The following is a 19,567-nucleotide window of genomic DNA, read 5'->3' as shown; positions in this document are numbered from 1 at the left end:
ACTCATGTCCATAGAATATAATCCATTTGATTCTACTGAAGAAAGAATGCATTCTATTGCTTTTTTGACAACTTCCCTATTGATGTGTTGAATGTTGCGAAAGTACTACCTCATCGGCCACAGTCATGTCACAAGATGCTTAACCTTGCAAAAAGCTAATTTTTATGATATAAATACGTAAAACCATCATGTAACAATCAGACATTTTTATAATGTGCATGCTCCAGCAATGGATTTATTCCTCAAATTAAGCTCTTAGGTAACATTTTTTTGCAGAACAAGACTGCTAAACCAAACAGCATTTAATTTCATAAAGGCTGTTTCAGAACTCCTGTGTATAAGGATTATGGTGCCATCTTCTGTTAGAATATTTTATAAAGCTGCTTTTGCATTTGGTAAAACGATATCTACTAGCACTGAGAATCGTTTTAAGGACATAAAGCAGTGGCAGCTTCTGTAAAGAAGTATTTTAAAATGTATTGCTAAATTGTCTTAAATGCAAGTTCATACATGTGGGTGATGCATTCTAATGATCATAATTAGCTAGTGTGATCTGTTTAATCTATCAGTTATCTGCTCTCGTTATAAAACACTGGTTACATAGGTAACCGTGGTTCTACGACTGGTGGAAGACCGCCAGATGGCGCAGTTTAGACTGTGTGAAACCCCTTGCGCTAGCCGCATCTCTTGCCGAGAATTTATACCCAAGTTGTCAACTCATGACGTATGACTGCCCTAAATGATAAAACAGTAGCACGCATGTCTATCATTGCCTGGAGCATTTCTCGCCAGAACCAGAGTCCCGAGTGACTGGTCTATCTGGCAGTCTTCCACCAGTCGTAGAACCACGGTTACCTACGTAACCAGCGTTCTACTTCCTTGTCTCCAGACGGCGCAGTTTAGACTGTGTGGAAGACTTATGTCCAAGCTGTCACGAGGGCCCAATTAATACATAAGACATAAAGGAAAAAAAACACCACAGACTAGTGTTATGTTACTGACTTCACTTTATTGAACAAGTCAGATTCGTTACACTTCTATTATTGCATTTGTAACAATCAAGAACTGGTGGAGGCTGTAAAGCTCACACCTCCCATGAAAGGAACTGCTGTTGTCCACAGCTAATGAACAAATGAAGCAGCGCTAAACACAGCCTGCATGCATGATGAAAAACTAGTAGCAACATTTATCCTGTAGAACCTGGAAAATGTGCAGGCCAACGTCCAGGTTGCGGCCGAACAAATATCCAATAGACTCACCCTTCAGGGCAGCCCAAGAGATAGACACAGAACGAGTGGAGTGACATTTCACTGCCGTCGGCATGTCATGGCCTGTAGAAGAATAAGCGCAAGATATAGTGTCTGTAATCCAATGAGCCAACCTATCCTTAGACAAGGCCGCTCCTTTACATCTGTCACTGAAGCACATAAACAATTGGTCAGTGGTTCACCAGTCTGCTGTAGTTGTCACATACTGCCCAAGTGCCCTAATAGAACAAAGGTCCATGTTCAGTGTATTATCTGAAGGCTCCAAAGCAGGAATAATCAGAGGCCTGTTAACAAAATCTGGACCCAACACTTTAGGTAGAAAAGTAGGGTTCGGCCACAACGTTACTTGTGAGCTCTCTGGCCCCCACTGCAGACACAGTGGGCTGACGGAGAGTGCTTGCAGCTCACTTACCCTTCTCGCTGAGGCCACTGCAATCAGGAAAGCAGTCTTCATTGAAAGCCACTTAATGTCAGCACTCCCCAGAGGTTCGTATGGAGGGCTACCGACACTGTTCAATACAATATGGAGGTCCCACTGAGGTACGACGCATTTGCGAAGTGGATTCAAACATTTTGCACCTTTCAGGAAGGTCACAATCATCCTATGTGCCCCGACAGGGTGCCCATCAATTGGACCCCTGTAGGCTGACATCGTAGCCACATATCCTCTCAGGGTCAATGCAGAGCGACCAGCCTCCAAAAGGCCCTGCAGAAATTCCAAAATGTTCTTCAAAGTACTTGCCACTGGGTCAACACTGTGTTCAGAACACCATGCTGAATAATATTTCCATCTGCCACTATACAACAGGCGTGTAGATGGAGAACAAGCATTTAGAAGAGTGTTCCTGACCCCCTGTGAACATTCCAGTATGCCGGATGAGCCCCCAAGGGCCAGACCCAGAGCTTCAGTCTCTGAGGGTGTCTGTGCCACAGATTGCCATTCAACTGGGTCAGCAGGTCTGTCTTGACTGGTAGAGGGCTGGGTGGACCTGTCAACAGTGCTTTCAGAAGATAAAACCAGGGACTGTATACACGGTATGGCGCGACCAGAAGCACAGGCTGGTTGGTCGTCCGTATGCGCTCGAGTATCTGCCATATCAGTGGGAACGGAGGGAATGCATACAGCCTCAGGTTTGGCCACTGATGGGCCAACGCATCCTGCCCCAGGGACCCAGGCTCGCCCCACAGCGAGAACCATTTCGGACAGTGGGTCGTCTCTCTGGTGGCAAATAGGTCCACCTCTGCTCGTCCGTATGTTTTCCAAATCATCTGAACTTCGTTCAGGTGCCACTCCCCCATGAGGGGCCCACCCCGAGAGAGAGTGTCCACTACACAATTCTTCTTCCTGGGCACATGTATCGCCCTCAGAGATAGCAGGTGTGCATCCACCCACAGCCAGATCTGCCTGGTTAGGGTGTTCAGCAAGGAGGACCTCGTCCCCCCCGGTGGTTGATGTGATATACTGTTGGAGTGTTGTCCGACCGAATGAGGACATGTTTGCATTCCAGCTGTCCTCTGAAGTGCTGTAGTGTCGGCCAGACAGCCTGCAGTTCCAGGTAGTTTATGTGGCAGGACCGGAACCTGTCCTGCCACACACCATGAATCCCCTGATGATTCCACACTCCGCCACAGCCGTGTTAACTGGCATCTGTGGTGATGACCTCCCTCTGAACTGGGGGTGGTCCCAATGTGACTCCCCTCAGAAGAAAAGATCTCAGTGCCCACTGCTTCAGGGAGGCAATGCCCTTTGGTGTCATCAACACCAGCACATGCTTTTGGGTCTGAGCTGAGAGTCTCTTGGCCCTCAGTCATGATTGGAAAGGCCGGAGATGAAGCCTGCCTAATGTAATAACAGGTGTTGCAGCCGCCAACACGCCTGCAAGACGCAGCAGCAGGCCATAGCGGATGGTCTGACTCAACCGGACTCGTATGGCCAGCCCCAGTATGTTGCGAATTCTTCCCTGAATCAGGTACGCTTGTAGCATGATTGCATTCAGGTGAATGCCTATGAAGTCGATGGTCTGAGTCGGTTCCAGTGTGCTCTTCTCGAAGTTCACCGTCAAACCGAGAGCTGAAACATGATTGAGTAGTATCTGAGCATTCGCACGCGCTTGTTCTGGGGACCGTGTACAAAGCAGCCAGTCGTCCAGATATGGTAGGATGCGGATGCCCTGGCGATGTAATGGAGACAGGGCCTCACGCATGCACCTGGTAAAGACCCGGGGGGCCAGTGATAGCCCAAAAGGAAGCGCCTTGAACTGGAACGAGCGACTTTCAAAATGGAAACAAAGGAAGAGACGGTGCTAAGGATGAATGGGTACGTGAAAATACGCATCTCATAGATCCACTGTAATGAACCAGTCTCCCGCCTCCACTGAGTGGAGCACGTCCGAAGTACGCAGCATACGAAAGGGCAGATGCTTGAGGTAAGTGTTTAGATGGCGTAGGTCTAGTATTGGCCGGAGCCCGCCACCTTTCTTGGGTACGACGAAGTAGGTGGAGAACACACCCCGATGTGTCTGGGGGTCTATTTCTTCTATGGCATCTTTGTTTAAGAGGGACTGAATTTCCGATAGTAAGGCAGAACGTGTTTCCGGGCTTTGAGCATGCGTGACACGTAGCCCTAAGTTTAGAGGAGGCCGGTGGCGAAATTGAAGGTGATCGCCACCTTTGAGGGTGTTCAGGACCCACAGGTTTGGCGTTGTTAAGCACCAGTACTCCAGCTGTTGAGGAGTAAAACGCCCTGCCGCCGGCCGCGCACCATCAGTCTCGTGACTGTGGGTGGTGTGCAGCTTTGGGGGGACGGCTGTGAGTCATCCTTGGAAAAGAGGTAGGGGGTCTGCCACTAGGGCTGGGAATCGATCCAGATTTCCTGGATCGATTCGATTCCGATTCATAAGGTCACGATCCGATATCGATTTACTTAGATATTGCTGGATTGTCACTTTAAAGTAAAAACTGTCCCTATTGACAGGAACAGCCCCATATGTGTTTGTGCATGTAATTTAACACCAAATGCCTTCTCCAGTGCAGTTTGATTCGCCGCAGGTTTAGCTGAAACTGTGCCGGCGTGGTGCCTGGATAAGTGGTTGCGGAGATTGGTTGTATTGCCACTATATTTTACCTCTATGTGGCACAGTTTGCACACTGCTTTTGTTCTGTCGACTTCGTCTCTGTCCTCGTAACGTTTGAATCCAAAGTAATGCCATACATCAGCTTTCAGGCCAGGCGGTGATTTTAGCTGTGCAGCTTCAGCCATCTCGCGTTCTTAAGTTTTGGTTTTGTTTGCCGGCACCCGCTTTTTATAGCGGTCCTTGCGTGGTCGAGAAAATAGTGCCTATAGCCACCTGTAAGAGATCGATCCACACATTTTTTAATCGATCTCGTATTTTTTTTGAACGTGAATCGATATCGGATCGTGGATCGATCTTTTGAACCCAGCCCTATCTGCCACGTGCTCCGCGCTGGGGAAAGCCATGTTCTGTTTGCCTCCGCTGAGGCTGCTGGAAGGCTGCTGCTGTATGGCGGCAGTAGGAAGGGGCGCCGCGAAAGGTAGGTGGTGGCAATGCCTGAGGTCGTCTGAAAGCAGGTCTCGGTTTCACATGTTGGGAGCGTGTTTCAGAACCAAGTTGGCGGCGGTTTACAGCCTCTTGCGCTGCTGGGCCAAACACCTGCCCAGGGGCCAAGGGTAGTTGGTGCAAGACATTCCTAGCTGCATCAGGAAGAGGGGACTGTGCTACCCAGATCTGCCTGCGGGCTTGGAGTAGCAGTCCCATAGACTTACCACACTGCTTAGTCATTGCCCCCACGCCCTGAAGAGTAGTGTCTATCAACTCCGAGGCAGCCACATCTGAGGTTGGCTGTAGGGTTGTCTGCAAAGCAAGTAGTAGATGGGCCATGGTATTCAGGACCCGCCCCATTGTAGCCTGAGTGTTATAAGCTCTACACACCAAATTGTCGGTGCGTCTGCACTCAGGGCTAGGGCACCACGGGTCAGCATGAAGGGCTTCATCAGCTGGGGCAACCAATGACACCACCGCTGACTCCACCGGTGGCATGGGGCCCAGGCCTGCAGAGCCTGGGTTTGCCATGGAAGCCAACAGTCTAGTGGGCCAGTCCATTCTGCTGGTATTTGCCTCCTTTGGTGCCTCAGTAAACATCTTAACAAAGTCCTCACAGTGAGGGACAAAGAGATCATTGCTGTGTGTGGATAAGCGGCAAAGACGGTTTGTGTGCACCAGACTCTGAGGAAGAGGTTCTATGTTAAACTTTGCCAGGGCCATTCGAATGGTTCCTGCTAGAGTGGCATTGACCACTGATGATTCTGGCTCGTCCTCTGACTCCCTGCCACTCTCTGTAGCAGGAGAGTGGAAGGCAACATGGTCGTCTGGGAATGAAAAATCTCTGCCCAAAGGAAACAAGCTATCTGTGGCAGCAAGAGAAACCGTATCCTCCTCTCTGTGTAAGGGAGATGGAGGCAGGATTGGCTGTGAAGCAGGCAGAGGGGCCTCATCCTCTGTCGGAGAGCCAGGCTGTGACTCATGTTGTGAATGCATACTAATAAGCATCACTCTCATCTGTGCAACATGCTCTGTCAATTGTTCTACCCTGCGTGTCAGCTCCTGTGAACGTTTGGGCTTTTTCACTTTTGGGGGAGCATGCGAAGCCACTGGGAGCATAGCCACTGGGCGCTTACCTGTGCGCTCCTGAGCTGGAGGAGGAGAGAGAAAGCAGTCCTCTTTTCCATCAATGCCTGCTAATCGTGCCTGCCGTTGTATGGAGAGCAGGCTACAATGCACACATGGATCAGTCATAGCCTCTCGGAGATGATTAATTCCCAGGCAGCTGGGGCAGCGATCATGTGGATCTTCCACTTCCATGGGTGTACCCCACAGAACACACCAGGCCATACTTACCAATTGTGTTAATGTTATTGTATTAATTATTGTAGCCTATTAACACACAATCAGTTAACGTTATGTGTCATGGAGAGAACACACAAGAGAACTGCTTGTTAACAGTGCTGTAATCCAATCTGATTTACTATAAGCTTGAGGCCATACAAATGTTTTGGTGCTGGGGGCTGAGCATCTTGCATTTGTGAAGTGGAAAAAGGCACGGGTAAACAGGTGCTCTTTATTTACTGTTTCGCTACGCTGCGCCGGGGAATGGGGACAGGTAGTGGTTGTTTCACTATTGCGCTGCTGCACCGGGGACTGGGCACTAGCGCGCTACTGATTGTGCTAGACCGGTGGAGAGGTCTGTCACCACGCAACTGAACTTACCTCTCAATCCCGAGCTGGGGATGGCATCGGTTATGGTTTAAGAAAATGTGTTGCGCCGGGGGTTGGGCGCTAGCACACGTTCAGACAAGAGTGTGAGGTGATTATGGTGCGGTGTTCCAATGCCGGGGTGTGGGCATCGGACTGTACTTAGCTGCGAATGCTAGTCAGCGTGCTAGACCGGTGTGGTGGGTCTGCACAGCAAAGATAACTCACCTTCTTCTAAGACTAGCTTTTCTAAACTGGAATCCACTGATGATATATTCAATCCGATCCGAAGGGTAAAACTGTGGAGCCAGCTGTTGGAGACAACTCTGTAAGATAGCTGTGTTGCATCGACGTCTGAGCCCGACAATGGCAAGAAAGCAAAAGGCAATGATAGACGTGCATGCTACTGTTTTATCATTTAGGGCACATCATGCATCACGAGTTGACAACTTGGGTATAAATTCTCGGCAAGAGATGCGGCTAGCGCAAGGGGTTTCACACAGTCTAAACTGCGCCATCTGGCAGTCTGGAGACAAGGAAGTAGAACTACATTTTCACACGTCTCCAAGAGGATAATAGATTATATAAAGATACATGGATAAAAATGTACAAATGCAGAAAAAAAACTACTCTTCTTTTGAAATAAAATCATAGAAATTTCATTTGTAAATCAATAATTTGTGTTTTTGTCCCACCAAATCAGAGAGCACATACAATGGTTAACACATTAATTTAATATGAAAATAAATACAATTAAAAACAATACAATAAAATGAACTAAATAAAATAAAATTTACTGCATTGTTAATTATGAAAATTATCTTAGCAGCACTTACTTTACATATCACTGATACCAAAAAAGAGAAGACACTATCCTGAGTATAGTAAAGTACTAAAACTCTTACCTGGATAGGAAATGTGCACCTGCTCAGGCTGGGACCAGATAGGTGGCACACATGAGGCCAAAGCCAGCAGACCACAAAAAAAGAAAAGATGCAGGACAGACATCTTTATTTTATTCTACTTCTTCTCATCTCATTCCTGGACAATAGGGAAGACAGAGAAGTTTGTTTTAACTTAGGATTGTTCAATAGTGACCACACCACAACCGCATGATCTCACGCGTAAGCTCAGCCAAATGTCACAAGATCATAATTCCCTATCACATATAAACTTTGTGTGAACTCTGCTCCTTCAGTGATCCAGCTGAATTAAAAATTAATCTGAATAAACATTTAACAATCAGAAAATGTCAAATTGTGTAACCAAAATCAAAAGTATTACAACCCCGATTCCAAAAAAGTTGGGACAAAGAACAAATTGTAAATAAAAACGGAATGCAATAATTTACAAAATCTCAAAAACTGATATTGTACATACATACAAAGGTACATACATGTTTCCAATCAGTATATAAATGGTACAACTATGCACCTTAGAGCAATGTTTCTCAACCACTGGGCCACAAATTTTTTTTTCCAAGTTGAAGTTAATTTTTTACTCATAGTAGGGTACAACTGCTCAGTTGCATCCGAAGTCACATCCGCCTCGTTAAGCTACGGTCACACTACAGCTCACAATGCTTTGCGATGGGTTATTGATGAAAATTTTGGTGGCGATATGCACGTGCCCTAAAAGTTGTGGTCACACAGCAGGTGAACACTTGACTGCCTCACCTTTGCGCACTTGATTCTGGCACAGTTTGAGCAGCCGCGCGCTCATGGAGCGCACTGTGCACACACTTGCATCCCAGTCATTATGGGAAACACCTGATACTGATTTGAGTTCAATACGCACGTGCGGACATGGAAGTTGTTTTCACAGAGGCTTTGCGAAGTATCATTATCATCATCATCATCACTGTCACGTTTGTTTCTAGCCATGTTTATAACGCTATTTAAATATTCTCCTTTCTCTTTTGTTTTTGTAAATATCACACCTGCTAATAAACACTCTTCCTGCACTTAGAGCAGTCTACCGCCATCTATCTTGTGTCCTGATCCCCAGATCTTTAACCCAGCCATATACAGTTAGGTCCATAAATATTTGGACAGAGGCAACTTTTTTCTAATTTTGGTTCTGTACATTACCACAATGAATTGTGAACAAAACAATTCAGATGCAGTTGAAGTTCAGACTTTCAGCTTTAATTCAGTGGGTTGAACAAAATGATTGCATAAAAATGTGAGCAACTAAAGAATTTTTTTAAACACAATCCCTTCATTTCAGAGGCTCAAAAGTAATTGGACAAATTAAATAATTGTAAATAAAATGTTCATTTCTAATACTTGGTTGAAAACCCTTTGTTGGCAATGGCTGCCTGAAGTCTTGAACTCATGGACATCACCAGATGCTGTGTTTCCTCCTTTTTAATGCTCTGCCAGGCCTTTACTACAGCGGTTTTCAGTTGTTGTTTGTTTGTGGGCCTTTCTGTCTGAAGTTTAGTCTTTAACAAGTGAAATGCATGCTCAATTGGGTTGAGATCAGGTGACTGACTTGGCCATTCAAGAATATTCCACTTCTTTGCTTTAATAAACTCCTGGGTTGCTTTGGCTTTATGTTTTGGGTCATTGTCCATCTGTATTATGAAACGCCGACCAGTCAGTTTGCCTGGATTTGAGCACATAGTACGTCTCTGAATACCTCAGAATTCATCCGGCTGCTTCTGTCCTGTGTCACATCAATAAAACACTAGTGACCCAGTGCCACTGGCAGCCATGCATGCCCAAGCCATCACACTGCCTCTGCCATGTTTTACAGATGATGTGGTATGCTTTGGATCATGAGCTGTACCACGCCTTCGCCATACTTTTTTCTTTCCATCATTCTGGTAGAGGTTGATCTTGGTTTCATCTGTCCAAAGAATGTTCTTCCAGAACTGTGCTGGCTTTTTTAGATGTTTTTTAGTAAAGTCCAATCTAGCCTTTTTATTCTTGAGGCTTATGAGTGGCTTGCACCGTGCAGGGAACCCTCTGTATTTACTTTCATACAGTCTTCTCTTTATGGTAGATTTGGATATTGATGCGCCTACCTCCTGGAGAGTGTCGTTCACTTGGTTGGCTGTTGTGAAGGGGTTTCTCTTCACCATGGAAATTATTCTGCGATCATCCACTACTGTTGTCTTCTGTGAGCGTCCAGGTCTTTTTGCACTGATGAGTTCACCAGTGCTTTCTTTCTTTCTCAGGATGTACCAAACTGTAGATTTTGCCACTCCTAATATTGTAGCAATTTCTCGGATGGGTTTTTTCTGTTTTCGCAGCTTAAGGATGGCTTCTTTCACCTGCATGGAGAGCTCCTTTGACCGCATGTTTTCTTCACAGCAAAATCTTCCAAATGCAAGCACCACACCTCAAATCAACTCCAGGCCTTTTATCTGCTTAATTGAGAATGACATAACGAAGGAATTTCCCACACCTGCCCATGAAATAGCCTTTGAGTCAGTTGTCCAATTACTTTTGGTCCCTTTAAAAACAGGGTGGCACATGTTAAGGAGCTGAAACTCCTAAACCCTTCATCCAATTTTAATGTGGATACCCTCAAATGAAAGCTGAAAGTCTGGACTTTATGTCCATGTCCATTATATAACTATAACTTGAATACGTTTCAGTAAACAGGTAAAAAAAAAACACAAAATTTGTGTCAGTGTCCAAATATATATGGACCTAACTGTATAAAAAGTTGTACACCTTCATGCTCTTCCAGGTTTTCATCTGTTTCTCCGTGTAGAATGATGTCTGCAGCACCAGGTAGTTTGAGATGTCGGGGAACTCAACGGATGGATAATTTTCCAACTCACAGGAAAAATCCTTCTTTGTTAGCGTGTAAGGATCTAATCCCACTGAGTGGTTTCTATATCCACTTCTTTTGAGTGCACTTCTTGGTTTTAATAACTTGCTTGTTTGTTGAACACAAACATGGCAATAAAGTTCTTGTGTTAATGGACCAGACTCCACTTTTGGATCATTAATCCCTTTTGACTGAGAATGTCCTGCATGCATGGTTTTATGTTGGCTTCTGGCGCATCCATACAGTTTTAAATATAATACCTACAATTCAAAACAGTTGGTTTTTATTGCATTTATTTAATTCCTGGGCTCCCATCTGTAACAGGAAGTGATGTTGCATTTCGTTAATACACTTTACAATAGATTAGTAGATTCTAATAGAATTGATGAGCCAAAATAATTGAAGGTCTTTTTTAATGGACTCCGACTCGTTACAAGTATGAATAAGTGGGCCTTACATTAGAAAAGGTTGAGAACCCCTGCCTTAGAGGGTCCTGATCCCAGGGACAATCCGCTGTACCCCTAAATGTACAATAACATACTTTGCTTTCTGAGAGTGCACTTTCAAAAGAGAAGAAAGGCAGCTTGCAATTTATTCCACTATTAATCTCGGCTCATGTTGGCTTAGGCTATTAAGACACTACTAAACTGTATAATCTACAGTAAATCCATAAAATTATAATGGTCATAAAAATGTGAAGATTTTATTAAAGACCAGAATTATCCCCAGGCTACCCTATTAAGTTAATTAATTGTTTTAAAGATTTTAGGTCATACCACACTGATTTTTGTTTTCTTCCAGGAAAAAAAAGTCTCTAAATAACTTGAGAAATTCTAGATATTTAAACAATACCCTTCAAAGATGAGATGTACTTCAGTAATTTTCTATAACGAGCATTGGACACCAAGACATCGTACAGCATCAACAATGTGAATAAAATACAGGAACATGACCGAGGAAAAACAAAACATCAGACAGCCAGATGTCATTTCAAGAAGTAAGCCACAAGCTTTCTTCACATCTCCTGAAGCAGTTTGGAAACGTGCACTTTTTCTGAAATGAGCAGAAAGCGAGTCATTCTCTTGGTTTTCCAGAGTGATTTAGGTATTTCACCCAAATAGATAAAAATATGCATGTATTCAGAATTTTGCTTTTGGATTTACATTGATTTCATGATCGTCCTCCAGCTAATTACCTTGATATTGTTGGAGAGCACAGTCAATATTTCTGTCACATGTAATAACCTGTTGAAGCACAAAGCAACACAAATTATTCAGGTCAGCAGTTCACCAACCACTCAAACTGGGATCTGTTTAACATCGTCCATCCATACAAGTAAAAACAAAACACTGATTTGAAAAATGTATCGTCACTACAGGTATAGAATAGGGTCATTTTTAAAACTACAGACATCACAAGCTTTGCCATTTGACTGGTTATATTCTTATGCGTATTTTTAGACTGAAATTTTTGAAAATATTTACATGTATTTAAAAAATATATATTTTGATGTTAGAAGCTTAAAAAATATTCATTGTGAAGATGCTGTCAAGTGAAAGACTTTTACAGTTTAAAAAAAAAAAAAAAAAAAAGGGCAAAGGGTAATCCCAAGCATGTTAACAAGGAAATAATAAAATTCCATCCTTCCATTATCCGTAACCGCTTATCCTGTGTAGGGTCACTGGAGCCTATCCCAGCTGACTATGGGTGAGAGGCAGAGTACACCCTGAACAAGCTGTCAGGTCATCGCAGGGCTGACACATGGAGACAAACAACCATTCACACCTACAGTCAATTTAGAGCCACCAGTTAACCTAACCTGCATGTCTTTGGACTGTGGGGGAAACCGGAGCACCCGGAGGAAACCCACACAAACTCCATACAGAAAGGCCCCCGTTGGCCACTGGGCTTGAACCCAGAACCTTCTTGCTATGGGGTGACAGTGCTAAGCACTACACCACCATGCCACCCTGCTTGAAATTAATTTATGGGGAATACAAACTGGCGTAAGTCTCCTGGTCTCCCCTACGGGATTATTGACTCATGGTATTTTGGCACCAGTGCTTTTTCTTTTTTAACTAATCAAAACTCAACAGAAAAATGTTTATTTGGCTGTTCTGTCCACTCATGACCACCACATTGTCAAAAATGTAGCAACATTTGAAGAAGACTTTGAACCCACGCAATCATGTCACACCATGGGACAAGCCAGTTTCCTGATGTACAGTGGCTTGCAAAAGTACTCAACCCCCTCTGGAATTTATATACTATACTATATATATATATATATATATTACTGTGCATATATTCTATTTATTTTACTTGCAAACCCATGTTATCTTTAAAGTGACTTTTCAAAGTCAAAATTAATTATTGGTCAGCAAATATTTCAAAGAAAATCAAAAACTGAAAATGCTGCTTGCATAATTATGCCACCCCGCCAAAAAAAAAAAGTTCCAGAACCTTTGGATGAAACATTGTCTTAACAAGGACACGGATGACGAATTGTTAGTAATGAGACTTGATGAGATTTTATTGATACCAGTGTTATTATTGATTCTGCTTATTGGTCTGATTCTTTACAACTTCCCTTATTGATTTCTGATCAGGTTTTTGTGTGTGTGTGCCCCCCCATAGTCTACACAGGTTTTTATTATCTCTCCGAGTCTGAACACAGTGTAGAATGTCTGCATACCAAATAACATTTGAACATGTTAAAATAAAGTTACAGTGCCCCTTCTTTTTTTTTTTTAAATGGATATACCTTGGAAAACAAATCGAAAACTGACTGATAAACAATTAGCCCATGTTTCAACATATTGCTGATGTTTCCACCCTTACTTGAAATGACCATTTTACAGACATTGCAAGTAGCACTTTTGTCATCTTTCTTCATGAAATGAAGCCACTGTTTGGACCGCTTCTTCCTCTCCACCATGACTCTATGTTGCAAGTTTCCAGCAGAGTAGATGCAAAGTTTGATGTCAGGTGCAGAGTTTTTGCAATGTTTTTATTTATTTTTTTATTTTTTAAACAGTTACACTTTGCAAAAACTCTGTGCCTGACATCAAACTTTGCATCTAGACTGTGTAGATTGGGGGGGGGGGGGGTTTAGACACAAAAAAAAAACCTGATCAGAAATCAATAAGGGAATTTGTAAAGAATCAGACCAATAAGCAGAATCAATAATAGCATTGGTATCAATAAAATCTCATCAATTTCCATAACTAATAATTCGTCATCCATGTCCTTGTTAAGACAATGTTTCATCCAAAGCTTCTGGAACTTTTTTTTTTTGGCGGGGGGGCATAATTATGCAAGCAGCATAATTTCAGTTTTTGATTTTCTTTGAAATATTTGCTGACCAATAATTAATTTTGACTTTGAAAAGTCACTTTAAAGATAACATGGGTTTGCAAGTAAAATAAATAAAAAATATATACACACAGTAAATTTATAAACACACACACACACACACACACACACACAGTATATAAATTCCAGAGGGGGTTGAGTACTTTTGCAAGCCACTGTACATCAGGAAACTGGCTTGTCCCATGGTGTGACATGATTGCGTGGGTTCAAAGTCTTCTTCAAATGTTGCTACATTTTTGACAATGTGGTGGTCATGAGTGGACAGAACAGCCAAATAAACATTTTTCTGCTGAGTTTTGATTAGTTAAAAAAGAAAAAGCACTGGTGCCAAAATACCATGAGTCAATAATCCCGTATGGGAGAGCAGGAGACTTGGGCCAGTTTGTATTCTCATAAATTAATTTCAAGCAGGGTGGCGTGGTGGTGTAGTGCTGAGCACCGTCACCCCACAGCAAGAAGGTTCTGGGCTCAAGTCCAGTGGCCAACGGGGGCCTTTCTGTATGGAGTTTGCGTGGGTTTCCTCCGGGTGCTCCGGTTTCCCCCACAGTCCAAAGACATGCAGGTTAGGTTAACTGGTGGCTCTAAATTGACCGTAGGTGTGAATGTGAGTGTGAATGGTTGTTTGTCTCAATGTGTCAGCCCTGTGTTGATCTGGCGATGTGGAACATCGAACAATATACAGAGAACACAACTCTGAAATGCCATTTTTGCCAAAAGTAGGTGAAGTTTACATATTTCACTCAAAGACTGATGTAGAAAGTAGGGATTGGGTAGCAGATTGTCACAGGTAAATTAATTTCAATGATAACATTTCAGATAAATCATTTACTTTGTATGAATTTTTTCATTTATTTTTCTATACTTCTCTTTTGTTCTATTTTTCAGTTTTTCTTGTGAAGGGACCCATAAGTTAAAAGGGAAACTCCAGAGACTTAAGAAGTATTATTACTATCTACATATTGGAACAAATGGGAAGAAAAAAGTAACAGATAACCGTTTTCGAAAAGAAATTTACGTCCTGTTGTCGCCAAACTTTAAGAATATCGCAGTGTTACATTGCATTGGTGATGAATCTATATCTAAACCAAAGGCACATGGAAATAGCCTAAAGCAAACAAAAATATCTGTAAGACCAAAGCCTTCTGTCATTAAAAAGATGGAGGAGACAGTAAAAAGCAGCACAGGCCGAAGTGCCCATAAATTATACAAAAAACACACACACACACACACACACACACACACACACACGAGTCCATAGTTACAGAAAAGAAGGTGGAAATCATGGACATGCCACATACTGTCTGTCAAATCCATTACCTCAAAGACAAAAACAAAACAGAAGAAAGGCTGATTAAAGATGCCCTACTAAATTTGCAAGGAATTGCATATGAAGACAAAGGATTTGTTTCATTTCATTGCAACATTTCCAGATCTTATTGTAATTTCAGGCATGGAAGACATATTGAACGGATTAAACCCACATCTTCAACTTGCGCCCAAAAATGAACAGCTCCTTAGCTACGACACTGTTTTCCATGGGAGATTTTTACGTATCGGCATTTTTTTTACAAACATTAAGTGTTTCAGGGAAAACCGGTTCTACCTGCTTTGTTCATGCTCCATGAGCGAAAATTTCAATCATACCATGAAATCTTATTTGAGACGCTCCATAGTTACTGTAAATCAAATCTCTCTAATGTGCCCATTGCTATTGATAGGGAACATAGTATAGTAAACTCAATAAAAAAACAAATTAAGAAGTCTAGAACAATTAAATGTTTGGACTATTGAAGTTCCATCCGTCCATCCATTATCTGTAGCTGCTTATCCTGTACAGCTGACTATGGGTGAGAGGCGGGGTACACCCTGGACAAGTCACCAAATCAGCACAGGGCTGACACAGAGACAAAACAACCATTCACACTCACATTCACACCTACGGTCAATTTAGAGTCACCAGTTAACCTAACCTGCATGTCTTTGGACTGCGGGGGAAACCGGAGCACCCAGAGGAAACCCACGCGGACACGGGGAGAACATGCAAACTCCACACAGAAAGGAACCGGTCAGCCACTGGGCTCGAACCCAGACCTTCTTGCTGTAAGGCAACAGTGCTAACCACTACACCACCATGCTTCCTGGACTGCCGAAGTTCATAATAAAAAATATTTTACCTGTATTTGTATGTTTACTTTATTAATTAACTATTTAATTTTAAATATTTTTAATTTTTTTTCACTGTCCGGTTTCCATCAAATCCTGCGCTCTGATTGGCTGGCGAGCAGGTCCGTATCCTACAATACGGACCCCGGTTACAAACCCCGGTTATGGACCTCTGGCAACTCACTCGTTCGCAACAACAAACATAGTAGCAATTTTTGTCAACATTTATTTTCGCATTTCTCAGGAGAATAGCATTAATTTTACAGCATGGATAGCGATAACGACAGTCTTCACAGCGAAAGCAAGTTTTACTACCCTGAGGAAGAAGAAATAAAAGAAAACATTTCAGGAGAAAGCTAAAAACCTGTAACTGTTGCTAACGCCAAGCAAAAAACATGGCTGAATCCTGAATGACTCCTATTTGTATAAATAGGGGACTACATAGGCGGCAAAATGTAGTTTTTTTCCTGCCATGGAAGTGCACTTGTATACTGAGGAGGAAGCAATTTGCATTACAGCCGTGAACGAGGATTCAAAATGGCGGTTCAGCTCGGTTTTCCCTTTCGGGCGCTCTCGTTTTCTGTTAGAATTTGGTAAAGAAAAAAGTAAATATATTATTTACCAGCTTAAGGCCAATTTATGCTGACAACACAGTCCTCGCAGACGGTGTCGCAGATAGCGTCTGCGTAGCCCCCCCACCTTCGCAGACGCTCTGCGCGCACCTCCCAAAAATTGTGACCACCGCAGAAGCCTCGCAGACAAGAGGGCTCTGATTGGTCCACTCTACATCCGTTGTACACGCACTTCCGCTTTCCTACTTTCCCGGTTTGGTTTGTTTTCACGACCGCCATTTTTACAAAAACGAGCGAAGATGGAGCAGCACGAAGAGCGGTTGATCGAGGAAGTGAGAAAGTACGTACATCTACAGTATACGACTCCAGTTCTAGTCATTATAAGTAACCGGAGGATAAACACTCCACTAACCACACTCACCAACTACTCCTAGCGATTTCGCGCCCCCTTGCGTTGTAGCGGTGAATAACATCGCGCACACCTATTACTCCCCACTCAACGATAAATTACAACTGTCTGCGAAAAGCTGTCTGCGAAAGCCTTGTCGCAAGAGCATGCAGAGGCCTTTAAGGTCAGTCCGTATGGTGAAATACCGTGACCTCGGCCTTGAATACTGACCTCGGCCCAGAGAGCCTCGCTCAGTACTTTCAAGACCTCGGTCAGGGTATTTCACGATACGGACCTCCCAGCTGGTAAATAATATATATTTATATTTCATGGAAAATATCACATGTCCATGAATAGGAGATCCGTGCTTTGTACTATATTTTTTATTTTCCCGTGAATCCGTATTCCGTGACTCATCCACATTTTGTAAACAGGCTTAAAACTGTGGCAGTGTAGCTGCATGATGATTAAACTTATTTAATTCCTTCTTGAGAATGGAGCCGTTTTGTCTCGTCAGGTTTTGAGTAAACTGACATTTTTCTATCGCTGGACCAACACTGTGTGTTCATACAGTTCATATGTTACAAGTTTGGATAATAAATAAAAATTAAAACATGTAGGCTGAGGTATTTTATTTTTGTCCCAAGTCTCCCAACATAGTGTCCCATGTCTCCCTGCAACAATAATGACAGAAAAAAAAGTGAAGCCTGAAGGCCTGTATAGAGATCTTGCAGTCACGTGACCGGAAAGTACACAACCGCCATCTTGTCGGTCAAAAACACCGCTGAATACTGCTGCACTCGTGTACAGAATGGATCAATTTCAACCGACGGACTACACGGCTCATTTTTCTAATGAACAGATAACTAGATATATGTCTAAAATAAACGATCTACAGATTAGTGACCCTTATGGCTTACCGGACGGAGTTTTCACGACCGGATTTTGAACTGCCAGCGGAATACCCGGACGTGTATGATTACCTCATAAACTTTCCCTCGCTGTTCAGTGGTGAAGCACTGCGTGCTTATAAATCTCTGGACAGTTATCTTTACAGAAATTCAGGATTTGTCAGCGACTCAGATGTGGCATCTTGTAAACAAGAACCCTCATTGGCTGGGTAAGTCACTTAAGTATTGAGTATAGCACTGACCAGCCGATTATAGAATAGAATAAGGTAATTCCAGCTGTAATTCCAAATCGTCTGTCTTGTTTACATGGATCTGGCGTTGGAGAGATAGAGGCTTAGCAGTGGAGGTTTGAGTGGCTGTTTTCTGAGCTTAGTCAACAGGCCGGCTCTGCCTGCAGCCTCGCTTTTGTTTCCGCTCCCGACACCGCCTCCTTTGCTTTGCTTCCAATAACAATCCACGGAGACCCCGCTGGTCTCGCTATCTCGTCCGGAATGTTGTGCATGCGATGGAAATCGCTACAAACCGTCATTTTCTGCTGGAAACCAATGTCCAGTAAGTCCATACGGTTGTAGTGGATATTGAAGTCCGGTACAGACGAACAACACGCAAAAATACACACAAAAAACATAAAAAACGTACACAGGTAGGGAGAGCTTGTAGCCGCAGCCGTTGTAGTAGAATTGTATATAGTAGGGTTTTCCAGAAGAAAAGGTAGAAGTAAAAGCAGAAGTAGAAGGCGGAAATATGGCGTTTGACCTACAAGATGGCGTCTGTCACAATCTGGATCGGCTGTGACGTCACATGCAAGTGCTCCATATGTGACAAGCTGAGAAACTAATGTTGTGGTAAGAGGGTGCAGTAAATACTCTCTAATGTAGGAGGAATGTGCAAGGAATTTCACACAATCTACAAAAGCTGAAAACTTGAGTCAAGTTTCCCCCGCTCTCCCCTAATTAATCACACTATAACACATTCCAAATGTCATTACAACTATATTCCATACAGCTTTTGTCTTGTGGAAAATATAATATATGAACCGTGATTTTTAAAAACTAAAAATCTATTATTATGGTATAAAATGTATTATCACACTTACCCAGGGTCAAATAAACATCTGTAGGAAACGAGATGTTTCAAGAGAGTTTGTTTTCTTCAGCTGAACAGCGGGTTGTGTTTATACTCCCTGAACACTAGCTGCCTTTGCTAAACTACACCAAAAGTTATGCTAGTCGGCAAACTGCTAAAGATATAAATAATAACCGCTCATAAATGTTTGCACACTCATCTGTTTTACTCGTTTAATTACTGTTAACTAGCTGGTCAGTGCTACTGGAAAAATAATAATACAGACGAGGTTAGCTAACTCGACTAGCTAACACTTCAGCGACAATAAACAGGAAAATTCAGTCCTCATAAAAGGCCATGAAACAGCGTTCGTAAATTTAGAGGAAGTAATAATTTAAAAAAATAAAAATAAAAAATATATAAAATTAAAAAAAAATCGGTTTTCAGGTTATCAGCGGTTGATATGGTATGGTCATGTCCCAAATACTGCCCACCGCTCTGCGAGTCTGTTAGCAAGTGTGCACTTTGGTGAATCTATAGTATAGTGAGTACTCAGGTATCGAGGGTGCATGGGTTTGAAACCGAGCATTTGGGACGTTACCTGTATCTCAGCCACACACACGTTGTTTATGTTTTGGGGTTAAAGGGGGAGTTGGATGAGTGATGGGAAGTTCGGCTCTTTTCAGAGAGCCGGTTCTTGTGGCACGGCTCCCTCTCCTGCTGGTCCCTTTTTTTCCTTCCCCCCTATCTTATTATTTTTGTATTTGTA

The 19,567-nt window shown here is 42.9% G+C and overlaps 1 protein-coding gene across 4 annotated transcripts in view; it reads right to left on the bottom strand.

Annotated features, from left to right (window-relative positions):
• Positions 1–19,304, bottom strand: part of acp7 (acid phosphatase 7, tartrate resistant (putative)) — a 53,524-nt gene extending 34,220 nt beyond the window's left edge. For 2 of the 4 annotated variants that reach the window (XR_009655636.1, XM_060933953.1), the window contains exons 1-3: positions 18,830–19,304; positions 11,520–11,568; positions 7,444–7,579 (exon numbers count right to left, since the gene is read on the bottom strand). Coding sequence is in view for 3 of the 4 variants with exons in the window: in XM_060933953.1 (XP_060789936.1) it covers positions 7,444–7,546 (103 nt within the window). In the remaining variant the exon portion in view is untranslated. Of the gene's footprint in view, positions 1–7,443; positions 7,580–11,176; positions 11,402–11,519; positions 11,569–18,829 lie in introns of those variants that run through there. The other 2 variants (XM_060933954.1, XM_060933955.1) reach the window with 2 other exon arrangements.
• Between the last annotated feature and the right edge of the window lie 263 nt (positions 19,305–19,567).

Source organism: Neoarius graeffei, chromosome 11, assembly GCF_027579695.1.
Source record: "Neoarius graeffei isolate fNeoGra1 chromosome 11, fNeoGra1.pri, whole genome shotgun sequence".
NCBI lineage: Eukaryota > Metazoa > Chordata > Actinopteri > Siluriformes > Ariidae > Neoarius > Neoarius graeffei.
The sequence above is the reverse complement of the archived record's forward strand: the minus strand, read 5'-3'. Positions and strand labels throughout refer to the sequence as shown.